This window comes from Trichosurus vulpecula, chromosome 1 (genome assembly GCF_011100635.1).
Source record: "Trichosurus vulpecula isolate mTriVul1 chromosome 1, mTriVul1.pri, whole genome shotgun sequence".
In the NCBI taxonomy this organism is placed as follows: Eukaryota; Metazoa; Chordata; class Mammalia; order Diprotodontia; family Phalangeridae; genus Trichosurus; species Trichosurus vulpecula.
Window position 1 is genome coordinate 545077644 of NC_050573.1, and position 27627 is coordinate 545105270.

Here is a 27627-nt window from a genome sequence, read left to right on the forward strand (position 1 = left end):
TCAATTTAATTAACTTTATTTGTGAAATTAAATTAACCCTACTTAAAAAAGGTTATAGTTCATGAGGTACAGCATTTGAGGCACAGTCATAACAATTCCCTCATATTAATCTTTTTTTCACAGTGAAATCAACTCAAGTGTTAATATATCTCAGCTGTCAGAGTTGATTGTGATTTGTTTCCTATTCTGAAAATATTTGAGAAAAGACATGAATAGAGAAAATACCATGTAGGCCGTATATAATTCTTATAACCACATAAAAGCTATGAAAGCACTTTAAAAGTTACTAGAGGTTGGTCAACCAAGAAAGAAGGTACCCAGTACACCTCTCTATCAGGTACTTACAGGACAGGAGGAGGTGTCATAAAAGGTTAAAATGGGTCCGCTCATGGTGACGTGCAATTTGAAAGTCCCTAAATCTACTTCAGAAAAGAATTAGCTTCAAATCATGTTTATACTTTGTTTGAAAAGACTCATTTTTCATCTAATGGCAAAACAGCTGTTGGAAAATGACAGTGTCTTAAACCCTAAGGGTTTAAATTAAATGGTAATCTGATATTGTTGGTTCTCAATTCTTAGAATTTCCCTGAGTCTCATCTGTGCTTCCTTTTCCTCCAAATGCTCCTTTAGGATCACCTAAAAGGAACAGTGTACTAACACAATTAGTAGGAAATGGCTCAATATAGTGTAGTACATGAACATAATGGAACAGTATTACTGCACCACCAAAAGGCCACAGAATCAGCAAAACATGTCTAATGCCAGCAATGTCAATCCAAGCCTATCCCCAGAAAGGAGTTCAGAAAATGTACCTCCCTCCCTTCATAGAAGAGGCTGGAGACTACAGGTGTGGCCTGTTGCATGTACTGTCAGATTCAGTTGGTGTATTGGTTGCTGGACTGTCATTTTTCTTTTTTAATCTTTCTTTATAAGGGAATGTTATAGAAAGGTGAAAGCAGGAGTAGTTGGAAAGGAAGGTATTTTTTTTTCATTATAAAAATATTGAAGATAGCCTCCTTTATGGGTAAACGGCCTTGTGAACTATCAGTGCTTACACAAGTGCTGAATTTCATCAAGTTTCAACTATTGCCACTAACTGTGTTGAACTTAGGAAAGGTGGTATTAACAGGCACAACAGTAATTAGTTTATTTCTCATTGTGTTAATAAACTAAATATTAAGGGAAAACTTATGAACAGACATAGCATAACTCGCACAAATAAATATCCACATTTTATGGTGCCTCTGAGGTGGACATGCTTTTACATATCGTGATCATTTTTCCTACCCAATGAATAAAATTCTTTGTTGGGCATCAGGTCAATAAAATGAGAAATACGGTTAGACATGCAAAAGAAGGCAGAAATGGAAGCTATGTCCCAGGCATCCTCTCGATCAAAACCATGCAATTCTAGCTTTTTAAAATGGTCTTCTGTTATGTCATCCGCACGACTAACAGCGAGAGCAAATTCTAGCATAGCTAACTCCCGAGGTGATAATTCGGCCTTTCTCCAATTCACAATGACCTGTAGGAAGATAAGCAGAGAAAAAGTTGGTGTATTGCCATTATCGTATGCCCATTATGCTCACTAAATAAACTTCATGTTAAGAATAAAATATTGGGCTATGTCAAAGAGCCAAAGTCAGAGGAAATAAACTGTCTAAAAGTATGGTTTGCTTAGAAGGCTAAGTGGTAAACTGGCAATGGTTTCCAAACATTGTATCATAGCGACGATTTCCTATCCCAAAGAGATCACACAAGTGGGAAAAGGACCCGTATGTACAAAAATATTTATAGCGGCTCTTTTTGTGGTGGCAAACAATTGGAAATCAAGAATATGCCCATCAACTGGGGAGTGGCTGAACAAGTTGTGGTATATGAATGTAATGGAATACTATGGTGCCATAAGAAATGGGGAAGATACGGACTTCATAATAACCTGGAAAAACTTACACGATGTAATGCTGAGTGAGCGGAGCAGAGCCAGGAGAACATTATACACAACCACAGATAGATGGATTCTGTGATGACTAACCCTGATAGACTTTGCTCTTCTCAGCAATACAAGGTTCAAAGAAGGATTCATGAAGGAGAGAGCTATCTACATCCAGAGAAAGAACTATGGAGACTGGACGCAGATTGAGGCAAACTGTTTGCTCTCCTTTTTTTCTTTTGTTTTTTTTTTTCTCTCGTTTTCGGTTTTGGGTTTTTTTTGGTTTTGTTTCTTTTTCTTCATTTACAACTTCTTTACAACTTGACTAGTGTGTAAATTAATTCAGTGCGAAGTTATACGGGATTCCATGCCATCTTGGGGAGGGAAGGGAAGAAAATCTGGAACTCAGGTTCATGCGGAACTGACTGTTATAAACTAAAAATAAAAAATCTTAATAAAAAAAAAACAGTGATGATTTCCTTCCACCCCATGCCTTTTTTTTTTTACAAAAACACTCTCACTTTTAATAAAATAATCTATGCAAAAATTTCCCAAGCTACTTTTTTCTGAGAAAATCCAAAGGGCTTAATTTTTTTTTTAACAAATCTTAAATATATATTAAAAAGTAACATGCACAGATAGATGAAATCTTCTCATTTTCATGAGAGGTATGGTAGATAGTGAGCTAGTCTCAGAGCAAAGAAGACTTGGGTTCGGATCTTACTTCCTATACGTACTGGCCCATACAGCGACCATCGGCAAGTCTCCTAACCTTGCTGTGCCTAGCCAACTTTCTAAGGCTGTAAATTGGACAGAAATTGCTGACCTGCATTGGTCAAGGATGTTTATTCACCTAGGAGCTCACTATGTCAATAGAATCAAGGTTCCAGTCTCTAATCTTATAATTTTCATATCTATAACAAAACAATAACCATAAAAGTTACTATTAAAGTGATGGGTGAGCTTGAGATATTTTTGACATAAAATTTCTCATGTCATTGATAACATTCCCACAAATTCTTTAGAGAATTACACTAATGGAGATACAATATTTTGTCTTTATGGTAGCTGTAGTAAGGAGAAAAAATCCTGTTTCACATGAAAACAAAGTTATGCAAAATAGGAAAATCTGTATCGTTTTTGTTCAGTAAACCACATAACTTTTTTTCACCCACAGCCAGAAAATTCAAACATTTTTTCAATGTACAATCATGACTTTTCTTATTTAGATGGAATGAAGTGAAACTATTCTATTTGTTCATAGCAAACATGTTTCTTATCCAATCATATTTAAAAGTCTCTTGTTGTTGTTGTTCAGTCATATCCCATTCATTATGACCCCATTTGGGGTTTTCTTGGCAAAGATACTAAAGTGGTTTGCCATTTCCTTCTCTCGCTCATTTTACAGATGAGGAAACAGAGGCAAACAGGGCTAAAGTGACTTGCCTAGGGTAACACTGATAGTAAGTGTCTGAGGCTGGATTTGAACTCAGGAAGAGGAATCTTCCTTATTCTAAGCCCAGCCTTCTATCCATTGCGTTACCTAGCTAGCTTAAAAGTATCTAAGTCTTTAAAATTGACTGTTGACTGATCAAGTCTTTAATAAACTGGTCGTTACACGTATTTCACAAGGCAGGTGATTCTTAATTCGATAAACAATAAAAATATGCGTTTTAACATTATCCAGTACTCTTTTTCATAAATCCAATCATCCATTAAGTTTCAGGTTCAAAGCATAGATTTGAGAACTTTACGTTGATTTTAGAGCCCTAGTTTTTCAGAAGGATCCACAAAATATGCAATTTTCAAGAAAATCTTATAAATTTAAATTGCTTCATCTTTATTATCAAAACTAAGAAAAATGGCATTTCTTCTTTTAACTCTAATACCCTTTAAGAAGCCAACATATTTCAAAAACAGGTATGCATAAGGTATACTAGGTACGCCTATTCTCCGCCCCCCCCCCATTTTGTCTCTCATTAAAGTAATTTAGTTCAATGGTGTCAAATTCAAATAGAAAGAAGGGCCACTAAATCATACGTAAGGATGCCTGCTGGCACATGCTGACTTAGAAAACTACATAATATTATTGTGTTTTTAGTTATTTCATTAAATATTTCCTAACTACATTTTAATGTAGTTCTGCAACACTCTCATAATGTACCTTGTGTGTTCTGATACCTCAGTTTAGTTAACTTTAAAAATTTAATTAAGTTTTAGATTCTTTATTATTGAAAAATAAAAATAACCTTTACTATTGAGTATTCAATAAATGTTTGCCTTAACCATTTTTTAAAAATTCCTGGGTGTGCTTACAGTTTAACAATAATGTAAAAATACCCTGTATCCTGCCCCGAAATGGTCATATACTTTTATAAAGGGCCTTTTTCTTAATGGATCATTTTCCATTAAGCTGATTACCCTTCTGCCAACCAGGGAAAAAAAACTGTAGCTCTCATGTATACACAAGTGACTATGAAGCATGCAATGTGTCCAAATTGCAGATGGGAGATGTGTTTCATCCTAATATTGCATTCCTTTAACAGTGCAGTATCTAATGGGATTTTCCTGCATTATATCATTTTAATGAAAAATATGTCAATTTATGTTGAAATTTTCTTTTGCTGTGTGTACTGACACCAGTGGATTTGCAAAGTAACAAATTCCTTACATTAATTGCAACCAAGTATTGTATATATATACTTATAATGAAAAATAGTTTCCCTATTAATTTGTCTAAGTTTTCATATGATTTTCCAAGCATCACTCCAAATACATCAAAGCTGTAGGTGACATCAAATTGGGTTTTTTACATTAAGCAATTCTGTAAGCAATTTTGTAAGATGCAACTAGTCCTTTCGATGTCATACATGTGGTTTTTGAAAGTTTTGTTTTGCTATTAAAAGCATCTCATTTTATCTGGGAAAATGTGTCATGTATCGACAAGACAAATTGTATCTGGCATTGACACTGTCTTGTATTCTGTGCTTTGAATGAGTTGTTTCAACTTACTAGGTTTCATCCTGTTGGCAGCTTAATCATGCATACAAAGCCAGTTCAATAGTCTCTCCTCACTATCGGTAACGGTACTTTGAGAGTTCCAATGATACTGTGGGTGTATTTTCTGAATTTGGTGTCTTTTGTCTATGAATGTACTAGTTTTGGCTACTATAGCTGGCTTCCTCCTCAAACTATGTATATTTCACTTTTTAAAAATTAGAGACTACAAAATTTTAAGACGATTACATTTCCTTGCTGAACATTTCACATGATTATAATTATTCAAGTTATTTCAGTTTCTTTTAAGTAGCAGGTTTGGGGAAACCAGGCTATTATACATAACAAAATGAATGTCACTGAGAAATACAACAGATATTACGATACTTTTAACTTCCACACAAAAATGGTTTAATTTCAAATTTGTGCACATTACTACGTCCCAGAAAGTTCAGAAGTATTACAGAGCCATAACTAGAAATATTTTCACATAAAACAAAAACACTTGTGCCAGAGAGAGGGGTTGTTGTGAGCAACAGCAGCAAAAAGGCGAGTCTGATCACGGGTACGAGTCACAGTAATGGGAGCGCCAGTCATGCCACACAGCAGCGTGGGACCTTTACGTTAGCCCCACGAAGGAATCCATTCCCCCTCCTCCCTCCCAAAAAAGCAAAAGAAACAAAACAAAAACTGCCGGTGCTCTAGAACAAAGCCCACTAGTTAAGGCTCTGGCCAAGGTTTGAGAATATCTGAGAAACACTATCTTAGAAGAAAGAAGAACCAGGTGTGGACTGTGCGAATGTAAACTTGCTATATTAAGGATTGCATAAATAAATAGTGTTAAGCTATCAAAGAAAAAAGGGCAGCTAACCAAATGGAATAGTCACACGGAAGCACATGATCATCACCCTCTGATTTTACAGATAAAGAAACTGAGACCTAACCGACTTTGTCAGTCACATAGCTACTGCCGACGGATCACAACAGAGCATTGTCTATAGCAAGAACTGCCATGTGCAAAAAAAAAATAGCCAAAGAACAAGAATTAAACCCCAAAGCACAAAACCTTACTGATAGAGAATCAAAAACCACTTTTAAGCTTATAAGGCAATAGTTATTCTGCCTTTTATCCCATTAGTAATTCCTTTAAGCGAGGTTCTGAGGTCGAATGGAGCTCTTACCCATAAAACAGACTCAGTAGAAAGAGGCTTTCTTTTCTTTTCAGTTTAAATACCAACCTGGTCAGCCAGAATGGCATTTTTGGAATATATTCTGTGCAGAGCACTATGGGCAACGACACAGTATGGGCACCTATTACTAACGCTTGTAGCCACGATGATGAGTTCTTTATCAGCCTTGCTGAGATGTCCTATTAAAAAAAGAAAACAGGAAAATATTTGTACACGAATCACTGAAATGGAAAATGTGTATACAAGTAACAGAAATAAATGCACAGAGCTTAAAGCCATTTTGAAAAGAATAAAGTTTAAATAGAGACCGTCATCAGCACGCTTAAGTGTCTGCATTTCACATGAATTGACTAAAAGACATGTGGGAAACTAAGCAATTTTGCAGCACTGAATTTCATCAGTGAAAATCACCCAAATGAATCATTCAAGTCAAATAAATCAAAAAAGCCTTTCTCCTTCTTATGAGGCAGCCTTTTTTTATCCAAATAATCCTATGAACTGTGCTGGGTAGCTGATGTTACCTCCTGACAACTGCTTTGGCGTGAAGGTCATTTTTCCTCACTTTCTCTTGTCATCCCCTGGTGTCTAGAATGCTGGGCTTATTCCTTTCCACCTCTTCAGATCCTAGCTATCCTTCAAAGCCCCACCTCCTCAGGAATGCCCTCCTTCCCTGACCACTCCAGCTGGAAGTTTCAGGAGGGCTATTCTTACAGCAAAGGGGGGAAAAAAACCAGACCACTGAAGGTAAAGGAGAGAACTGCAGAGAATGGAGGAGGAACAGACCAATTGTCAGAGAAGTTTGGCAGTGAAAAGAGACACAAGATGGTAGAAAGAGAGAAGGGTCATTTTTTTTTTCAAGCAAAGATTTTTTTCAAGATGGGGAAGACATTTTCATGTTTTAAGGCACAGGCAGTAGTCCGAAAAGAGGAAGACAGTGAAGCTTCAAGATCTAGAAGAAAGTGAAAAGAGATAAGATCAAGACCCAATTCATGTTTCCTCTGGAAATCATTAGGCTAAGGGAATAATACACCAGCCTTAGCTTAATAGTTTTAGACTATGCTTGGACATTATGAACTAGAAAACACAGGTTACACTTGATTCCTTTTAACTGAATTGTGAGCTGTAATTATTTACTATATTCTTTTTTTTTAAAAGGGATCCATGAAATTATGTTTTGTATGATTTAACATGTATAATCAATATATTGCTTGCCTTCTCAAGGGATGGGGGATGAGTGTGAGGGAAGGGAAGAAATTAGAACTCAAATTTTTAAAAAATCAATATTAAAATTTTTTAAAAATTTGTAAATATTTAACAAAATAAATAAAAATATATTAAAAATAAATTAAAAGTATCCAAGAATAATTGTACTGTCTTTTACTTTTACCTGTTTCTTTGTTGATAATGGCATTGTAGTAAGCAAAAAATGCTCTGAATTCCCCTGGTCGATGTGCTAATGCCTTAAAGACATTCGGTAAAAATCCAGTCTGTGTTTTTAAAAAGAGAAATCAATTTATCAAAGATTAATATTTACTTAGCAATCACTACATGAGATTAGAGTGAGCCTACGTCATTAGTTGACATAAAAATGGTCAGCATCCTTTACTAGTATCTTGATCCCATCCCCTCCCATCTTCTCCAGAAGACTGCCCATACTACCTCTCTAATCTGCAATCTCACCCTATGTGCTGCTCCCTTCCTTGCTACTTATAAACACATCCGAAATACCCCCATCCTTGAAAGACTCTCACTGGATCCTACCATCTCTGCTACTTTTCATCCTCTGTGACTTCTCCCCCGACATCTTCAGTTAAACTCCAATAAACCTTACCCCTTCTTGCCAATACAGCCTATATAGCGCTATTGAGTGGCTTGAAAAAGCCATCCACACTCGGCCCACTTCCTCTCCTCTCTCTTCTAAGCCCTCTGCAATTATTAATTCCTCTCCAGGCTCCTCTGTGGACTTCCTTTACCATGCCATAGAAGCCTCATTACCCTGGAAATTCATACTGCCTTTGGATTTCTCACACTGGAAGCACCCTATCCCAGCAGTCTTTTTGTCTGATTGCTTGGTTCCTCCCAGAACCTCCAGTTTGAGGAAAACCTCCAGGCCAACCATGGCCTGGGAGCCTGGAAGCTTCTCTCCAACCCCCATTCCTGACTCTCATGACTTTCTCATCATGCCCTTGCTTGGCTATCTTCTTCCTCTCCTCTCCTCTTCTTTTTACGTGTTGCTCATTAGAATGTAAGCTCCTTAAGGGCAGGGACTATATTTGACTCTTGGCACTGAGGCCTGAAAGAATAGACTGTTGCCCAAGTTGTTGGGTGAAGTTGCTGTATACTGGCTTTTCAGTCATCCTTTTTCTGTTAGCAAAGAAGAGTTGGGGAGGGGAGGAGGGTTCAGAAATGACAGATATAAAAACAGAAGACATTGACAAGCCTTATTTTTTTCCCTTTTTTTTTTTTTTGCTTTTTGGCAGGGCAATGGGGGTTAAGTGACTTGCCCAAGGTCACACAGCTAGTACATGTGTCAAGTGTCTGAGGCCGGATTTGAACTCAGGTCCTCCTGACTCCAGGGCCAGTGCTGTACTCACTGCACCACCTGGCTGCCCCTCCAAGCCTTATTTTTTAATAGAGGTATGATAGACTGATAGGCAGAAACATGTTTTTGGAAGTGGCCAATATAGGAATTTCTTTTGCTTGACTATGCTTAAATAATGACAAGTGTCTTTCTTTTTCAATGAGTGGAAGAGATGGGAAGGAAAAAAAATATATATTTTTTAAATCTTTGGAAGACTTAAAAAAAATAACTGCAATTATAGGAAGAAGGAAACAAGCATTAAATAAGTGCCCACTGTAAGAAATGGGAGGAGGAGTTTTGTTTCCACAGAACTAAAGTTGTACTTCCCCCTTCCCCCACCCCAGCTTTGGCAGAAATCAGGCCTCAAAGTCAGTCAGGTGAGAGGTCAGAGGCTTGTACACATGCGCATGCTTTTTGAGAAGGCAGTCAGGGGAACTAGAGACCAAACTGCTAGAACCAGTTCAAGCTTATCTAGGGTCTGGTCTTGGTCAAGAATCCAGGCCTACTGATTTGCATAATTTGCATATGTTAAAGAGGGAAAGTAGGAGAAGTAAAAGAATGTAGTTTAATCCTAAACTAAGACAAGGAAAATCTAACTTCACTTTTGCTTCTGTATCCTTATTATCCTACCTATATAAACTGTATAACCTAGGAAAACTATGTAAAAAATAAAGATTGTAAACTAACCATAACTCTAAGCAGGAGTGGAGGGAATGGTTACCAGTGAGTGTTCCAGTAAACACTATACCTGCTCTTTCAAGGAACATAATAAAATGCCTTCTTCTGTCTATTCTGGCCTTGAGTTCTTTGGGTGAGAAGGGGCAAATCACATGGATCTTCCTAAGGTCAAGTGAAGAGAAGCAATAGACAGCAGAAGCTTGTCCCGAACTTACTCCCAGTTCTTGTCTTGGGGTGCCCTGTGATTCCTCACTTTGGTGTTAAGAGGGCTACCACTCTGGATTCCCTTGGGGAACCCTGTGGTCTGCACAACCTTCTTAAGGGGACATCACTTGGGACTTCTGGTCCTGTCTTGGGAGCCTTGTGATCTTACCACTGTCCTAAGGAGCATCACTTGGGTCCTCCTTAGGGTCTGACCCCTAGGAGGCCCTGTGATTCCCCACAGATTAAGGGGGGGGCTACCACTTGGTCTTCCTCTGGGAGTCTTGTGGTCTGTACAGCCTTCCCTATGGATTATCACAGGGTTCTTCCTCTGGATTTTGGCCCTGCCTAGGAAGTCCAGTGATCCCCAAAGCCTCACGTTTTCACAACTTGGGGAAGTCCAAAACTGCGTTTCTCACACCACTATGTGACAGGCAGTACGCTCCTGCTTTACAAATATTATCTCATTTGTATAGAATTGTATAGAATTCATAATAACGAGAGGCAAAAAACTGCTTTTAGGTATCAACCAAGAGGGCTTTTAGAAGTAAAGCACTGTGGTATAGTGGATAAGAGAACACTGGACTAAGGAGGCAGTACTGGGTACTTGGCCTGGATCTGTCACTTATTACCCATGTGACCTTGAGAAAATCATTTAACCTCAAAGATAAAAATACTGAAAAACAAAATAAGTTTCTATCCCACACATTAAAATAGTAATAGCCATACATCCATAAAAACGGCAATAGTTTTTGTGGTGATTTCATAGGTGGCCTTGAATTTTGTCTATTACTTACTCTGATTTCACAAGAATTATTTGTCTTTTCAAATTTTTTTTATTTAAGCAAAACTGTTAAGCACACCTAAAAGGTGGCTACTGGTGATTTCCTAGCATATTTTACCCGTAGAATATCTCTCTTTACTATATAACACTTGTCAGCCAGCATACTTTTCCATTGTGGAGATTTCTTGATTGAAGCATTCTATATGCTCATCGTTGATAACGCCAAAGTTTGTTTTCCAGGAAGAAATCCAAATGTGAACCCAAGAAATAGGTCTTGAGAGATGTGTTACATTTCTTAACTTCACAGACTTTGAAATCATTAGCAATATCTTGATAATTCTCTGACTTACTTCCCTAAAAGTTTTTGGTCACTTTTAAAAATAATTTCCATTCAGCTAATTTCATTCACCTCTTCTTCCAAATCTTTGTCTTTCAAAAAGGACCACTTTGAAACTATTATATTGAATTCATTCTATTTGTTTAAATATAAGTTGCAAATAATAGAGATTTGTGATTTCATATCCCACCTTCTTTTCCTACATATGGAAATGACTTATGTTTGATGGTGTTTATCAAATGAAGAATAATGAAAAAAATGTAATATTTGTCTTTCCTCACTTCTTTCATAAGTCTAACTTAACATTTTTCTTTCATTGTTTTTTTTTTGAGGTTAAAAAAAACTCCCTTTGGATTTTGCCTCACTGTTTCTTGGAAATTCAAATTGTTCTGAACATTTTTGTGTCCTCCTACAGAAGATTCTATTCTCGTTAACCTAAAAAGCTTTTAAGTTCATCTTGATTTGGGGACCATTAGATTATTTAAGTCTGTTTGAGTTATTAAATGACAATTTAAGGATATAAATGTTACTTCAGATAAGGGCTCACTATTTTGCTGATCTTCCTACTTTGTCACACAAGCCTCATTGTTACAATCTGAATCATTGGGTTTATCACCATCCAAGTTCCAAGTTTCCAGTGGGTGGGGCATAGGTAGATCTTCACTAGGTAAATTAGGTCTTATAGCTGATGGCTATTCTAAAGTGTATCTCTAGCAAAATTTTTGCATTTTTTTGGTATGTTTTAAATGTAATTTTGTGCTACTGAAATGATATATTTGTTAAGCAAAAACAGTAAAAATATGATGAATGGCCCTTTGGTTTCTCCAAATCACAGTGATGGAATCCTAATAAAGCTGCCACCAGCCCTAATAATTTAACTTCCTTATTATAGGCCCCACTGAACAGCAGGCATGTCCTGATTTAACCACATAATTTCACTTTAACCCCACCACAGACCCCCCAGACTCAATCCAGCCAATGCTCCTAGCTAGCTAGCCACTGCCCCCAGATCCAATTCACATATTTGAACAGGTGTGTTCTTGTACTCAACCACAATCACATCATTCATTTAGTCCAAGACAGGACCACAATACCTAACTATCAATCTTGACCAGACAGGACCACAATAGCTAGCCAGGAGGACCACAATAGCTAGCCAATCAGAGAGCAATACGACCAGGATGTCTGACCACTGAACCACAGAAGGGACCCCTCCCCTATTACCTAATCCCTTGACAAACCCCTCCTGCCTTTTTAATATTCACAATTTCTGTTTATGTAATTGCATCTTTACCCTATAAAAATCCATCTTGCTTTCTTTGAAGTTGCTGGTTCCTCTTGGAACCTAGTCCGCTTTTGAGGGATGTCAATCCTCAGTAAATGCCTATACTTGGATTACAGATGGTCTGACTCTGAATTCTTTGAGATGGTGCTGCCACAACACACCATGAAACCACAACAAGGACAGCATGGGATGCAGTGCCAGTGAAGTGCCCAAGCCTTACCCTGATATCCTCTTTTAAAATCAAGGCAGATTTTGTTTTCCTTGCTAGGGGACAACATTGTACATTTCACCTTGGAGATATAAAAAGTTAGTTCACCAAATACATTAAAAACCGTGTGGATTACTGACACATACAGGCATACTGAGACTTCAGTAATGCAGGCCAGCATCTACAAAGGATAAAACAGGATTAGAAACAATCATGACGTTTGCCAAACGACAGGGAGGATTTCACGTGTCTCAGCCAGCCCTGCCTCCTAACACAAGCTGGGACTTCCTGAAGTATTCACAAGTCAAGTTGGCGAGGGACTTCTCACTGCCCTCGCTCACCTTCCTGCTCCTCTTACTCAGGCCACACTTTTACTACCTCACGTTGCATTGCTGTGTTCAGTTTCAGTCACATCCAACTCTTCCTGACCCCATTTAGGGTTTTCTTGACAGAGACACAAGAATGTTTTGCCATTTCCTTCTCCAGCTCATTTGACAGATGAGGAAACTGAGGCAAACAGGGCTAAGTGACTTGCCCAGGGTCACACAGCTAATAAGTGTCTGAGACCAGATTGAGCCACCTTGCCGCCCTCAAAATAGTTTATACCGAATTCGCAGGTAACTCAATACCACTGGGTGACAATTAAATTCCATTTGCAAGTCCAAATCAATCATATATACACACATGTAAACATACGTACATGTAAAACAAGAAATTTGTTATAAAATATGTTGAACAGTAAAATACATGACCAGAGAATATCACACAATTGTTGTGAAGAGCAAATGAGATGTGTCTAAAAGCCTTTTATAAAGTACTACACACATATAAATTATTAATTACAATATTATTACAAGTAACATTATTATAATTATGATTATATTAGAAATATACCAAATAAAATTGATTTAAATATAAATATAATTATTAATAATTATTTAAAATGATATATGGGGACCTAGCTAAACTACCTGAATGGGGACAGATATTTAAACTAACTATAGCAGTACTGTATATGTCCATTAAAAGAAAAGCAATCCAAAGGTCAGGTATGTAAGTATTAACAAAAAAAAGTATTAAAAGAATTTTAGAAATTTGCAAGGCTGTATTTATTTGAATTTTTAAAACTTACCTTTTTTTCTACCTCTTCCATGAGCTCCACTATATCAAAAGGTAGTTCCTTTTTATAAGGAATAGGATACCGACCAATAGGCTTTGCGGGTTCTTCTGGCTGAGTATCACTGGAATGGCTTGTTACTTTAACTGTCGAAAGGGTCCCAAGTCCATTAGCCAATAATCGAGGACCACACTAAAATTAAAAGAGGGGGAGGAAAAATGAAGGTCATGTTTGTTTGACAACAAAATTTTTATATTATTTTCATTGCTTTAAAAAAATTTGTTTTCCTATTAAAAATTTTCATTAAAATAGTTTGTCATATTTCCAAACATACCTGTCTCCACCCCTATACTCCCCATTACAAAAAAAGACAATTCAACAAAACTAAGTTTAACAGCACAGGCAACAGCCATAGTCCCATACCTCCAAAAGGAAACAATCTAGATATCAGGACTTAAGTATAATTTGGTATTATCAGTAATAAAATGCTTCTTGATTCCCTTCATTATGATTATTACCACTGCATTTTGAACTCTGCAAAGTGAGACCATTTTATTAACATATCATTAATAAGAGGCAAGCAAATTAAAATAACCCTAAGGTTTTGCCACACACCCAGCAAATGTGGAAAAATTACAAAATACAGAAATAATGCTGCAGTTAGACAAAAATGTTAATATGCCACTGGTTTGCTATAAATCGTTCTAATCATTCTGAAAAATAATTTGCAATTATGAGGAGTGACTAAACTACTCATACCCTTTGTCTTAGTAATCCCATTGCCAGAAATAGACCTTAATCCAAAGGAAGAAAGAGCAGTCCTAGATATATATGAAAGTATTCATTGCAACACCTTTTAATGGTAACAAAACACTTGAATCCAATTGAATGCCCAATGATTTAGGGGATGGCTAAACAAATTTATGGTCCATTAGTGTTGACGGATGTTGCTGCATGTGAGGAATTCAGATAACAGGTGGAAATGGGCAGTAATACTATGATAGTGAGGAACTTAACTCTCAGAATTAGATAAATCTAACCAAAAAATAAATAAGATGCTAAGGAGGTGAACAGAATCTTAGATAAGCTAGTAGGATAGACGTCTAGAGAAAACTGAATGGGAATAGAAAGGGATACACCTTTTTCTCAGTGTTGCATGGTAGCTTTACAAAAATTAACCATATATTAGGACATAAAAACTTTACAGTTAAATGCAGAAAATCAAAAATATCAAATGCATTCTTTTCAGATCACAATGCAATAAAAATTATATTCAACAAGAGACTCTGGAAATGAAAATTAAAGACTAATTGGAGATGAAACGGATTGATCTTAAAGACTGAGAGTGTTATGTTAAAAGACTTCCATGAACCAATGCTGAGTGAAGTGAGCAGAACCAGGAGAATATTGTATGCAATTAAGAGGACCATTTTGCAATGCCCAGCTTTGATAGGACTTACCTCTTCTTAGCAACGCAAGGATCTGAGGCAACTTCGAAAGACTCATGATAGAACTATGGAGTCTGAATGGAGGGGGAAGCATACTCTTTGCTTGTTCTCTTTGTTTTTGGAAAACATACTATTTGCTCACTCTTTTGTTTTTATTTCTTCTTTCTCATGGTTCCTCCCACTGGTTCTAATTCTTCTTTACAAAATGACTAATGTGAAAATATATTTAATATGAATGCATATGTAGAGCCTATCAGATTACATGCCATATTAGGGTGCAGGGAGGGGAAGGGGGAGAAAATTTGGAACTCAAAATCTTATCTACGTGAATGTTGAAAACTAAATAAATTAATATTAAAAAAAGAATGAGTGGGTTAAAGAACAAATCATAGAAACAGTTTCAATAAAGAGATGACAACAATGAGACAACATATGAAAACCTATGGGATGCAGCAAAAGCAGTGATCAGAGGAAAACTTTTATATCTAAATCTTATATCAAAAAATAGAAAGAGCAGACCAATGAATTGGGTGCACAATTAAACTAGAAAAAGAACAAATTAAAAATCTCCAGTTAAATGCCAATTTAAGGTGAGATTAATAAAATTAATAAAATTTAATTTTTAAGGTGAGATTAATAAAATTAATAAAATTTTAATTAATTAATTTAGTTAATAAAATTAAGTGTAAGAAAATCATCGACTTAACTAAACTAGGAGTTGGTTTTATGGGGAAAAAAAGAATAACAATAAAATAGATGAACCATTGGTTAATATGATTTTAAAAAGAGATTTAAAAATCCAAATCACTAATATTAAAAATGAAAAGGGTGAATATATCACTAATGAAGATGAAATCAAAACATTTGTAAGGAGTTATTTTGCCCAATTATATGCCAATAAATTTAACAATTTTAAGTGAAATGGAAGAATATTTACAAAACTATAAACTGCCTAGATTAACAGAAAAGGTTATGTAATGTCTAAATAAACCTATTTTAGGGGCAGCTAGGTGGAACAGTGAGTAGAACACTGGCCCTGGAGTCAGGAGGACCTGAGTTCAAATCCAGCCTTATACACTTGACACACTAGCTATGTGACCTTGGGCAAGTCACTTAACCCCAACTGCCCTATCTTCCCCCCTGCAAAAAAAATAATAAAATAATAAAAAATAAACCTATTTTAGAAAAAGAAATTGAACTGGTCATAAATGAAGTTCCTAAAAATAAAAAATAAAAAACCTCATCAGTACCAGATGAATTGACAAGCAAATTCTACCAAACATTTATAGATCAACTAATTCCAATGTTAAATACATTAGTTGGAATCATAGGCAAAGAAGGGAGTCCTACCAAACTTTTTGTGAAACAAATATGTTACTGATACTTAAACCAGAAGAAGCAAAAACAGAAAGAAAATTACAGAAGAATTTCATTAATGAATATCAGCGCAAAAATCCTAAATAAAATACCAGCTAGGACACTACAACAATATAGTCCCTGGCACACAGCAGATGCTATATAAGTGCTTATTTCTTCCCTTTCCCCTTTCTTAGCTGATAACATTTTACAGCTGGAAGAGACTTTAGAGATCAATTAATCCAGGCCCCTGCGCTACAGATAAATTGGCGACTTGCTGACTGTCACCCAACACGTAGTATGAAGCAGCATTCAAAATCAGGTTCTTTGATTCCAAATCCAGTGTTGCTGATATGTGCTATACCCTGGCAATAACCTGCTCTAGTTCCTGGATCTCCTCATATAATACTAATGATAATAATCTGAAAACTTTTATGTAGCATTGTAAGGTTTATAATATATTTTAAATATATTATTTAATTCACAAAACAACCCCAAGTAGACCTAGAGATCAGAAAAAGCAAGATTTGCCCATGGTCATATTTCTAAAGTAAGAGACAGGATCCAGATAGTCAGGGATTTTCTGCTCCCAAGTCTAATGTTCTTTCCTGTGGCTTCTCACATGAGTATATCTTAATATACAGTGCTACTCCATCTGAATCCCAATTTAAGAGGAAAGAGGAACACTTTGATGGAAGAAATAAAGAAGGCTACAGGCCAGGAACAATTCCAGTTCCAGTTTACAGAGAAGACACAGGGCAATGATCAACTCTGATGTGTATGACCTCATTAAGTCACTTTATTGCCATGGACCTCACTTTATTTTTCTGTAATGTGAGATATTTGGGGTTAAGACCCAGACCTGTGATTTTTCCTCCACCTCCCAGATGAGGAAACTCCCTTTACCAATAAATGTAGGCACACTCTCTTTATAACACATAGTCTTAGATAGTTGCCTAGAGCACTAAGAGAGTAAGTGACTTTCCCAGGGTCACAGAGTCAGTGTGTCAAGAGAAACTTGAACCCAGGTCCCTCCTGATTTTAAAACCAGGTTTCTCTATGAACTATGTATGCCATGCTGCTACTGAAAAATATTTGTGTGTCATTCATGAGCAGGAGGCCATACTGCAGTAGGCAAATCTTTGCATCACTCCAATTTTAGTATATATGCTGATTGTACAAGATCTAATAATCTTCCTTCTCAGGCTTCACTTATCATATTATACATGTTAGGGGTAGCTAGGAGGCACAGTAGAAAGAGCACCTGTCCTGGTGTCAGAAGGACCTGAGTTCAAATTTGACCTCAGACACTTGACACTTACTAGCTGTGTGACCCTGGGCAGGTCACTTAATCCTGACTACCTCAAAAAAAAAATATTGTACATGTTAGTTATCTGTATTTGAAACCTTTCCAGCTTGGCAGGACCTGTCCAGGCTTATGGGCTGCTAGGGAAACCAAGGTCACTTTTCCTTCATGACTAGGCACTAGAGTAGGATTCTAGTCCTATAAACACATCAGGCTGATCAACAAAATCTGGTTTAATCAAAGTCCTCGAGGCATTGTCACTAAGTACAAAAAACTCCAATCTACTTCCTCCTTCTAACATCCCACGGATATTTGCAGGTTATCTTATCTTTTAGATCTGGACAATTAGATCTTAACAATTTCCTTGGTTAAAGCCTGGAGGTTGCTAGGTGGCTCAGTGGATAGCGCAATAGGCCTGGAATTGTGACCCAGGGCAAGGCACTTAACCTCTGTTCGCCTTGATCCACCCGTGAAGGAAATGCAAACTACTCCAGTATCTTTACCAAGAAAACCCATGGACTGTATGGTTCAAGACGTCATGGAAGGGTCGGACAGGACTAAAAGGCTAAACCACAAGGAATATATAGCAATATATACCACACACACACTCAGCATTCTGCCTTGCCAAATAGAAAGAACAGTACTTAGTGACAAAATGTAGTGAGGACTTTAATCCAATAAGAGTTTATTGATCAGCTGTTGTGTGTTTATAGGACTAAAGTCCTACTCCAGTGCTGACCTTGGTTTCCCCAAAGAAAAACACCAGTAACCCAGAAACTTGGACAGGTCCTGCCAAGCTGGAAAGGTTTCCATTACAGCCCTGACTGCCCATGACTTGAGGCCCAGCTTGCCTAAATGCAGAGGCTCGTCACTGGAAGGCTGGTCAATAGGTGATGAAATATTTTTGGCCCCAGCTCATTATGGAACATCTATTAAAGCCACAAGACAGAATAATAACAGAACTGGATCTCTCAGAAGATTTGAGCCTTCGCTATGGGGCATATGGGACAGCATCACAAAATTAATACATATAGATTAACCATTAAAAAACATGTTATAGAAAGTCAGCCATCCATCTAGCCACCCAGATTCATAACCTTGGTGCCATCTCTGACTTTTCTCATTACCAGTCAATCAAAGACCAAGTCTTAATTCCACCTCTAAGTAGGCCTGGCATCAGCATTAATTAAGCACTTATTTATTTATAATTAAGCTCCAAGACAAAGAAAGGCAAAGTACAATCCCTGCCCTCAAGGAGCTCACAATCTAATTGGGGAGATAACACATAAAAAGAAGCTAAAAATATTTTGCACAAATGAAATCAACAAAGTTAGAATTAGAAGGAAAACACTTAACTAGGACATAATTTTTGCAGCAAGTTTCTCTGAGAAACAAAAAGTAAAATATGACAATCATAAAGGACTATCAATAATCATAAAAGATCAAATGAGATAATATTTGTAAAAGCACTTAGCATAGCAATCTGGCACACAGGTGCCATATGAAGGTGGTACATACATGTTTATTCCTTTCCCTTCCCTTTCTCCTTCCCCATCATTAAACAAAGATGAACTGTTTCCGTTCTAATGAGGAGATGATACGTGTGTCCCCACAGAACCCTATAATCACCAAGGGTGATAAAGGGGGTCTAATGAGGCAGGACCTGGGATAGGTTTTTTTATGTTTCCATGATCTTAAAAGAAGAAAGGAAAGAGAAGGGTGGAAAAAATTCTCACATAATTTGAGTGTGCAAGTAAAAGGCTGTACAAACAAGATGGAAGGAAAAAGGGGAACAGGCAACATTTGAACTTCACTACCATCTGAATCGGTGAAAGGAAGGAAGAAGAACCACAGAATGGAATGCAGAAATACATTTTCTCAAGGAGGGAAAAAGGCAAGTAAAAATAGACAGTAGGTTAAAGAAGGGAATAGTCCTAAACAAAACAAATTCTAAGTACTGGGGTGGACAGGGAAGAGGGATTTAAAAAGAATGAAAAGATAAGAACCTGTGTTTAGGCTCTAAGCAGGGAAAGAGATTAGGGGCCGGGGAGCTGAGAGCCAGTCTCCACCCTCCCCACCTTTTTCGTTATGAAGCAAGGACAGAGAACTGATCCACAATGAATAACCATAACTTCACAAAGGTGGATAACACACAGAGTACAGATTAAGACTTTTCTCTTTTTGGACAGAGCCAATGTAGCAATCCGTTTTGCTTGACTATGAATATCTGTTTGAAGGATTTTGTTTTTATTTTTCAATGTGGGTGGGCAAGGAGAAGGTGAATTTTGCCAATTTTAAAAAAATTAAATTTTAAAAATGAAATGACCTATTATGACTCCAGAGGCCACATGATACAACATGCTTCCCACCTCCTGCCAAAGGTGACAGACTAGAGGTGCAGAATGGGACATAATTTTCAAATGTGGCCAAGAGATAAATGGTCAGAGGATGTGAATATGCCCTTCTCAAAAGAAGACATACAAGCTATAAAACAATATATGAAAATTATCCAAATCACTAATAGGAGAAATGCACATTCAAATAACTAAAGCTGCACCTTAAATCATGAACCTGACAAAAGCAACAAAAAAGGAAAATGGCAATTGTAAGAAAGGATGTGAGAGAACAAATGACTGATACATTATTCCTAGAACTATGAATTTCTACAGCCATTCTAGAAAGCAATTTGGAATCAAACCTCCACCCCTCCCCAAAAAATTGCTGAACTGGGCATAACCTTTAACCTGACAATATCACTACTAGTCATAGACCCCAAAGTGATGAATGAAAGAAGAAGATCCATATGAACAAAAATATTCACAGAAAGCATTTTTTTGTTGTTGTTGTAGCAAAGAACTAGAAACTAAGGGGATACCCATTAATTAGCTTAACAAATCATGGTATATGAATTTAACAGAATATTATATGCACTGTAAGAAATTATGAAAGGAATATGGGACTTGTATTAACTGATGCAGAGTGAAGTGAGAAGAACCATAAGATTTTTACAATAACTATACCACGGCAAAGAACAACTTTGAAAGAGATGAACTCTGATCGATGCATTGCCAACATCATCTGATCATGAAACATGCTTCCTTCCCTTAACAGAAATGATGGACTAGAGGTAAAGAACATACCTTTTTCAGACATGACCAATGTGTGGATTTATTTTCCTTGATCATAGTTACTTGTTGTAAAGGAGAGCTTTTTTGAGTGATTAATGATGCCAAAAAAAAAGAGAAAGAAAAGGGCCATCGATGAGACATTTTTAAAAGACAGAACAGAGTGAAAGGAAGGAAACAAAGATGAGCAAGGCGATATTGGTAATACTGTATTAAATTTGTTGTTGTCATTTGTCCTTCATTCTTGAAGAGGACCATGACATCAGGAAGGTGATGCCATGACTTGCAGGTGAATTGGATTTAAGTGAGGGAAAGACCTTAGCTTGAAGAGACCAAGGTCTCACACTGCACCTGGGGCCATCCTGATCCGTCTTGCCACTGGACCCAGATGGTTCCAGGAGAAACCGATTGCAATTCACTTGCAAGTCATGGCATCAACTTCCTGATGTCATGGTCCTTTTCAAGAATGAAGGACAAGCTCTCTTTCGGATCCGCCATCAGGGGGTGGACCCAGTGCCACGATGCAGATTTTCGTGAAGACTTTGACAGGGAAGACCATCACCCTTGAGGTCAAGCCGTCCGATACTATTGAAAATGTCAATGCCAAGATACAAGATAAGGAAGGTATTCCCCCTGATCAACAAAGATTGATTTTTTCGGGCAAGCAACTGGAAGGTGGGCATACTTTGTCTGACTGTAACATTCAGGAGTCTACCCTTCATCTTGTTCTGAGACTTGTTCTGGGGGTGCCAAGAAGAGAAAGAAGTCTTACACCACTCTCAAAAAGAACAAGCACAAGAGAAAGAAGGTTAAGCTTGCTGTTCTGAAGTACTATAAGGCTGATGAGAATGGCAAGATTAGCCGCCTTCGACGAGAGTGCCCTTCTGATGAATGTGGTGCTGGAGTCTTTATGGCTAGCCATTTTGACAGACATTATTGTGGCAAGTGCTGTCTAACCTATTGCTTCAACAAGCCAGAAGACAAGTAAATGTATGTGTTAATAAAAAAAGTCAACTATTTAAAAAAAAAAAAGAATGAAGGACAAACAACAACCTGAGAGGAGTACAAGCTGCCCCGCTGGGGACTCAACCGGCCACTTCCAATTGGGCACCCAACTCCTTCCCTCACCCTTTCCTTTCCTCCTTCCTCTTCCTCTGTCCACACAGGGTATAATACCCTTACCAAAGGAATGTAAATTTTGATATCTTGAGGTTTACAGGCTAGATTTCTTTAAGGACCATGCCTTAAACCCAATTCACTCTGGCTCTCATCGATTGGCCAACAATACATCCCAATCCAAAGCACCAAGGATCCTGTAATTGTTTGTTTTGGTCAGAAACACAGGGGGGGGGGGGGGGGGGGGGGGAATGTCTTCCCCTCCCAGATGGATTTTTTTTTTCTTTTTTTGATTAGGTAAAAGGGGACATTCTTTAGCTCATTTCTTAACTAGCCTTAATCACTAAATGGGCATTGCCTCAGTCAAACTGAAATTTACTGATTACTCTTTTAAATTTCTTCTTTGTAAATCAAAATGTACATTTATTGATATCTATAGAGTTCACGATTTTTTAAAAATAGTATCTGAGAGGAAAAAAAAAATTTAGTGGCTCTCTAGTGCCTCTAGGGGGCAGCTAGGTGGCACAGTGGATAGAGTGCCAGGCCTAGCGTCAGCAAGATTCATCTTCCCAGTTCGAATCAGGCCTGAGATGCTTACTACTTGGGTGACCCTGCGCAAGTCATTAAACCCTGTTTGCCTCATTTTCCTTATCTATAAAATGAATTGGAGAAGGAAATGGCAACCTACTCTAGTATCTTTGCCAAGAAAACTCCAAATGGGGTCACAAAGAGTCAAACTCCATGGAAAAAACAACTGAATTACACACTTCCTCCAGGTAAAATGCAAATTCTAGGGGCAGCTAGGTGGCGCAGTGAGTAGAGCACCGGCCCTGGAGTCAGGAGGACCCGAGATCAAATCCAGCCTCAGACACTTGACATACTTACTAGCCATGTGACCTTGGGCAAGTCGCTTCACCCCAACTGCCCTACCTTTCTCCCTCAAAAAGGAAAAAAAATGCTAATTCTTGTGCCTGGAATTTAAAGTCTTCTGTCACTTGTCTTCCAACTACCTTTCCCAGCTTTTTTCATTTTATTTTATCTTTACATACCTGCGCCAGTAAAACTGACCTGCTAAAGTTTCCTGATAGAGAACAATCTGTCTCTCACCAGTGAACATGCATAACACAATGATGCTGGAGAGAATACATTTTTAAAGGCTCCTAGAGAGTAATCCTCAAGATATTTCAAAAAGAGAAAGGAACCAAAAGAATAGAGAAATAGATGCTCAACAAAGAACTTCTGAAAATACAAAGGGAGATAATTCCAATGAAGAGAAAAAAAACCCCAAGATTTATCAGAAGAGAATGATCTGGACGCCCAGGGAACTCACCAAACAACTTTGATCTTAAAAAGAAATGTAGGAAAGATTAAAGCAAGAGTAGGTTAAAGAAAATGAATAAGAGGATGACCCAGTCCTGGAGGGGGGGGCGGGGAAACCATGTCAAGATTACTAATGCTCAGAATAAATTGAAGGAAACTGTTGAGGGAAGCAAAGGACAACAAAAAGGAGTTTAGTTTTTGTTTTTCAGCTATACATGGAGAAAACGGGGAATCACCAAAGGGATAAACCTTTGCTTGGAGGGTGGATGGAATGAAGATTACTGACCACAGAAAGAAGAGAAGGCAGAACTACTCAATTCTTATTTCATTTGTTTTCCTTGCCAAGGAGAATGGACCTTTGCACGGAAAATGAGAGAATGAAAATGATTAACAGGGATTTCAAACCTAGGATACATTAAGAGAAGACAGTAAGAAAGCACCTAGTTACTCTTGACAAATTTTTATCACCTGGGCCAGATGAACTAAATTGTTGTGCACTAAAAAAACTGGCAGATATGATTGGTAAGTGAATAATAGTTGAAAGATCGTGGGGAAAAAAAAGGAGAGGTAACACAATGCTAGAGGAGAAATGTCTACATTTAAAAAAAAACAATTAAAAGACTAGAGCCTGCCAACTACAGTGCCAGTGAATTTAACTTTGTTTCTTAGGGAAATTTTTTAAATTTTAATTAATTTTTAGTTTACAATATTCAGTTCCACAAGCTTTTGAGTTCCAAATTTTCTCCCCCTTCTTCTCCTCCCCCTTTCCCACCTCCCCAAGAGGGCATACAATCCAATATAGGCTCTACATACACATTTACATCAAACATATATTCTCATTAGTCGTGTTGCAGAGAAGAATTATAACCAATGGAATGAACCACGAGAAAGAAGGAAACAAAACAAAAAAAGAGAGAGCAAGTAGTTTGCTTCTATCTGCATCCAGACTCATGATTCTTTGGATGTAGATAGCATTTTCCATCGTGAGTCTTTTGGAGTTGTCATATCCTTGCATTGCTGAGAAGAGCCAGGTCTATTAAAATTAGTCATTGAACAGTGTGTCTGTAACTGAGCACAATGTTCTCCTGGTTCTGCTGCTTTTGCTCAGCATCAGTTCATATAAAAGCTTTCAGGTTTTTCTGAAGTCTGTCTGCTCATCATTTCTTTCTTTCTTTCTTTTTTTTTGGAGGGGAGAAGGCAGGGCAATTGGGATTAAGTGACTTGCTCAAGGTCACACAGCTAGTAAGTGTGTCAAGTGTCTGAGGCCGCATTTGAACTCAGGTCCTCCTGACTTCAGGGCCCGTGCTCTACTCACTTCACCATCTAGTTGCCCCTGCTCATCATTTCTTACGGCACAATAGTATTCCATTACATTCATATACCATAACTTGTTCGACCATTCCCCAACTGATGGGCATCCCCTCAATTTCCAATTCTTTGCTGCCACAAAAAAGAGCTGCTAAAAATATTTTTGTACATTTGGGTCCTTTTCTCTTGGGAAAATTATTAGAGATGGTTGTTAGCCATCTAGAGAGAGTCCCCCCAGGAATCTCTGCTTGGCCCTGTGCTGTTTTCACATTTTTTTTTTTTATTGTTGACTTAGATAAAGACAAATACCTTTCTCATCAAATCTGCAGATGACACAAAACTGGAAGGAAAAGCCAACACAAAATGAGTCAGGCTCCCAAAGATCTTGATGGGGAGAGCACTGGACTTAATCTAATAAACTGAAATCCAATAGAAGCAAATGCAAAATCTTATACTTGGGTACAAAAATTCAAGTTCACCGGTAAAAGTGGGAAAGGCACGGTTGGATGCAACACTGCCTGAAAGAGATCTGGGGGTGCCAGTGGACTATAAGCTCACAATGAATCAGCACTGGGATGTGGCAGCCAACAAAGGTACTGTGATCCTACACTACTTTAAGAGGGGCGAAGCTTCCAGGAATAGAGGTTATAGTCCACTGTCCCTGCTTCCCTTTCTGGACGTCCAACAACTATCTCTTTAATAATCCAGTTTGGAATTCTCTTAGGTATCAAAGTCAAGCTCACTTGTGTTTCATACTCCTACTCAATTTAATCAGCATTTACTCCTTTCATTGTTATTTGATTGGATATCAGTGATTTTATTAGCTAATTATGCAGAAGAGGATTAACCCTACTCAATTTAATCAGCATTTACTCCTTTCATTGTTATTTGATTGGATATCAGTGATTTTATTAGCTAATTATGCAGAACAGGATTAACCCTACTCAATTTAATCAGCATTTACTCCTTTCATTGTTATTTGATTGGATATCAGTGATTTTATTAGCTAATTATGCAGAACAGGCTTAAGTTCAGGGTAATTATATCCATTAGTGGCGGCTAGATGGTGAAATGGAGTCGGGATGACCAGAGTTCAAATGTCACCTCAGACACTTACTAGCTGTGAGATCCTGGACAAGTCACTTAACTCTGTTTGCCTCCATTTCTTTCTCTATAAAATGAGCTGGAGGAAAAAATGGCAAACCACTGCAGTCATCTTTGCCAAGAAAAACCCAAATGGGGTCACAAGGAGTCAGCCAGGACTGAAAAAACAACCCAACAACATCGTGCTCTATTTGCATTTTAGCGTGTTAATATAGCACTAGGTTTAGTGTTTGTTTTTTTTGTCCTGGACTTGACATGGGGATCCTGACAATTGGTACAGGGAAATGCCAGTGAAAACACCCACTTACCAACACAAACTGGCACTTGCTTTGCTGTAATTTTAGAAAGTTATCTGGGGGCACTTGGAGGGAATAAATTACTTCCCCAAGGTCTCAAGACCAGAATGTGTCACTGGCAGGGCTTGAACCTAGGTCTTCCTGACTCCTTAGTTAACTCTTCTCACTACACCACCATGCTGCCTCTCTATGAATACACACAATAAAAGGGGGTCCAGCCTGCACTGGCAAAGGAAGTTCCTCACCAGGAGCTCCTTACTCCGAGGAAAACAACAGGTCTGAACCCCTCCCTCCAAAAAATGATGTACATCACTCAGCCCAGAGGAACTCCATCTTCAGGCACTGAAAAGGACTGTTAGATGTGATGTGACTGAATTGGGAAGCAGCTAGGTGGTTCAGTGGATAGAGCGCAGGGTCTGGAGGAAGGACAGGCGTGAGCTGAAATCTGGCCTCAGATAGTTAACTAGCTGTGTAACCTCGGGCAAGTCACTTAGCCATTTGTGGAGGTAGTTGTTTCTGTAGAAATGGGTATTTCAGCAACTACCTCTAAAGCGTTATTGTGAGAAGCAAATTAGACATTTATAAAGCTCCTGGAGCAAAGGAGGCATAATATAAATGCTTATGGAGAAAGCGAGAGACAGAGAGAACAGAGGGAGAGAAAATACCACTTTCAGCTGAATTTTAACCCGTACTGTGTGGGCGAGTCACTTCTCTGAGACCCAGTTCCTCTATAACAAACAAAATCCTTTTAAAAAGGAAAGGGGCAGTCATCGTGTTCTCACTTTCCTAGTTAATTTTACGGCACACCCCCACCTAAGAGTGAAGAGGTCCTTGGAGGTCACCTCCTCCCATCTCTTTCATATTACAGATGGAAGAAGCTGGGTCCAGGGAGGGGAAAACTGACTTGCCCCAAGGTCACACAGTGCCAGCCCCAAGATTTCTGAACCCAGAATCCGGGGCCGCCCAAGGGCTGCAGATCCCCGGGAAGCTCTGGCGAATCGAGGAGTCAACACCCTGAAAGTTGCTCCAGGAGGATTTCTCCGGAATCCGGGTGCGTGTGCACGCGAGTGTGAGTGTTCGCGCGTGTGTGTATGCACGTGGGTGAGTGTTGGTATTGGGGCGCGGGGATGGGCAAAGCCGCGCGTTGCACTCGCACGCACCACCGAGGTTCCCGGGGCCGTGGTCGTGACCGTGACCGAGGCACGCGCGGCCGGATCAGAGGGCGCCCCCACCCCCTGCCATCCAGCCTCTTCCCACACCTCGCGCACAGCGCGTTCCCCGCCCCGCAGCCTCCCTCCGGCCTCCCCCGGACCCCGGGCCCTGCCACTCACCGAAGCCAGCCCCGGGCGCAGAAGGCGAAGGAGGAGTCCCATGGCGGCGTGTCGCGGACCGGCTCGGCTCGGCTCCTGCCCGCGGGTCTCTCGCCTTTCCCGAGCAGACTTCTGGGGACCGAGAGAGTCAAACTGAGCTTGCGTCCGCAGGACCCGTCCCCAGCCGTCCCTTTTATCCCCTCCCCGGGAGGGGTCTGCCCCACCGAGGGAGGGACGGCGCGATTCCGCCCACTTGTCGCCCGCCCCTTCCTCTCTCGTCCCTGCCTTCCCTTTCCCCTCCTACCTCCCATCGTCTCTCCCTCCTCTCTGCCCCGTCTTCTCCTTCCTTTCTCTTGTCCTCTCCTAGTTCACATCTCTCTGTCCCGCTGCCTTGCAGCCTTGCACTCGCCCTGCTCGCTCTCTCCTTCCTTCCTTGTCTGTTCCTTTCTCAGCCCGGAGCTGTGGGGATTCCCAACCCGGGCCGAGGGAAGGGAGGAGATTGCTTTCCAAACCAGCTCCCTAATGTCCCCAATTTGGACCCTGGCCATGCAGGTGCCGGAGACCCAGCATCTCCCAGCTTCTGGCTCCAGTTTCACGTCGGTGATAGAGAAATGATGAGCCTGCTTC

At 38.9% G+C, this 27627-nt stretch overlaps 1 protein-coding gene and 1 pseudogene across 1 annotated transcript; one reads left to right on the forward strand and one right to left on the reverse strand.

The window, feature by feature from the left end:
* Nucleotides 1–27292, reverse strand: LOC118834094. Its single transcript, XM_036741537.1, has 5 exons — nucleotides 27022–27292; nucleotides 13327–13503; nucleotides 7508–7607; nucleotides 6169–6299; nucleotides 1–1525 (listed from the first exon to the last, which is right to left on the reverse strand). The coding sequence occupies exons 1-5, from the start codon at nucleotides 27061–27063 to the stop codon at nucleotides 1262–1264; spliced, it is 714 nt and encodes a 237-aa protein (XP_036597432.1). The 5' UTR covers nucleotides 27064–27292; the 3' UTR covers nucleotides 1–1261.
* LOC118834096 lies at nucleotides 21068–21534 on the forward strand (annotated as a pseudogene).
* Nucleotides 27293–27627: the final 335 nt, after the last annotated feature.

What these genes read in the sequence shown, in the direction of transcription:
- LOC118834094 (XM_036741537.1), bottom strand. Translation starts at nt 27,063, where the DNA reads ATGGGACTCCTCCTTCGCCTTCTGCGCCCGGGGCTGGCTTCG. An exon ending in TGCGCCCGGGGCTGGCTTCG is followed by an intron (nt 13,504 to 27,021) that starts GTGAGTGGCAGG and finishes TTTTAATTTTAG; the next exon opens with TGTGGTCCTCGATTATTGGC. An exon ending in TGGAAGAGGTAGAAAAAAAG is followed by an intron (nt 7,608 to 13,326) that starts GTAAGTTTTAAA and finishes TTAAAAACACAG; the next exon opens with ACTGGATTTTTACCGAATGT.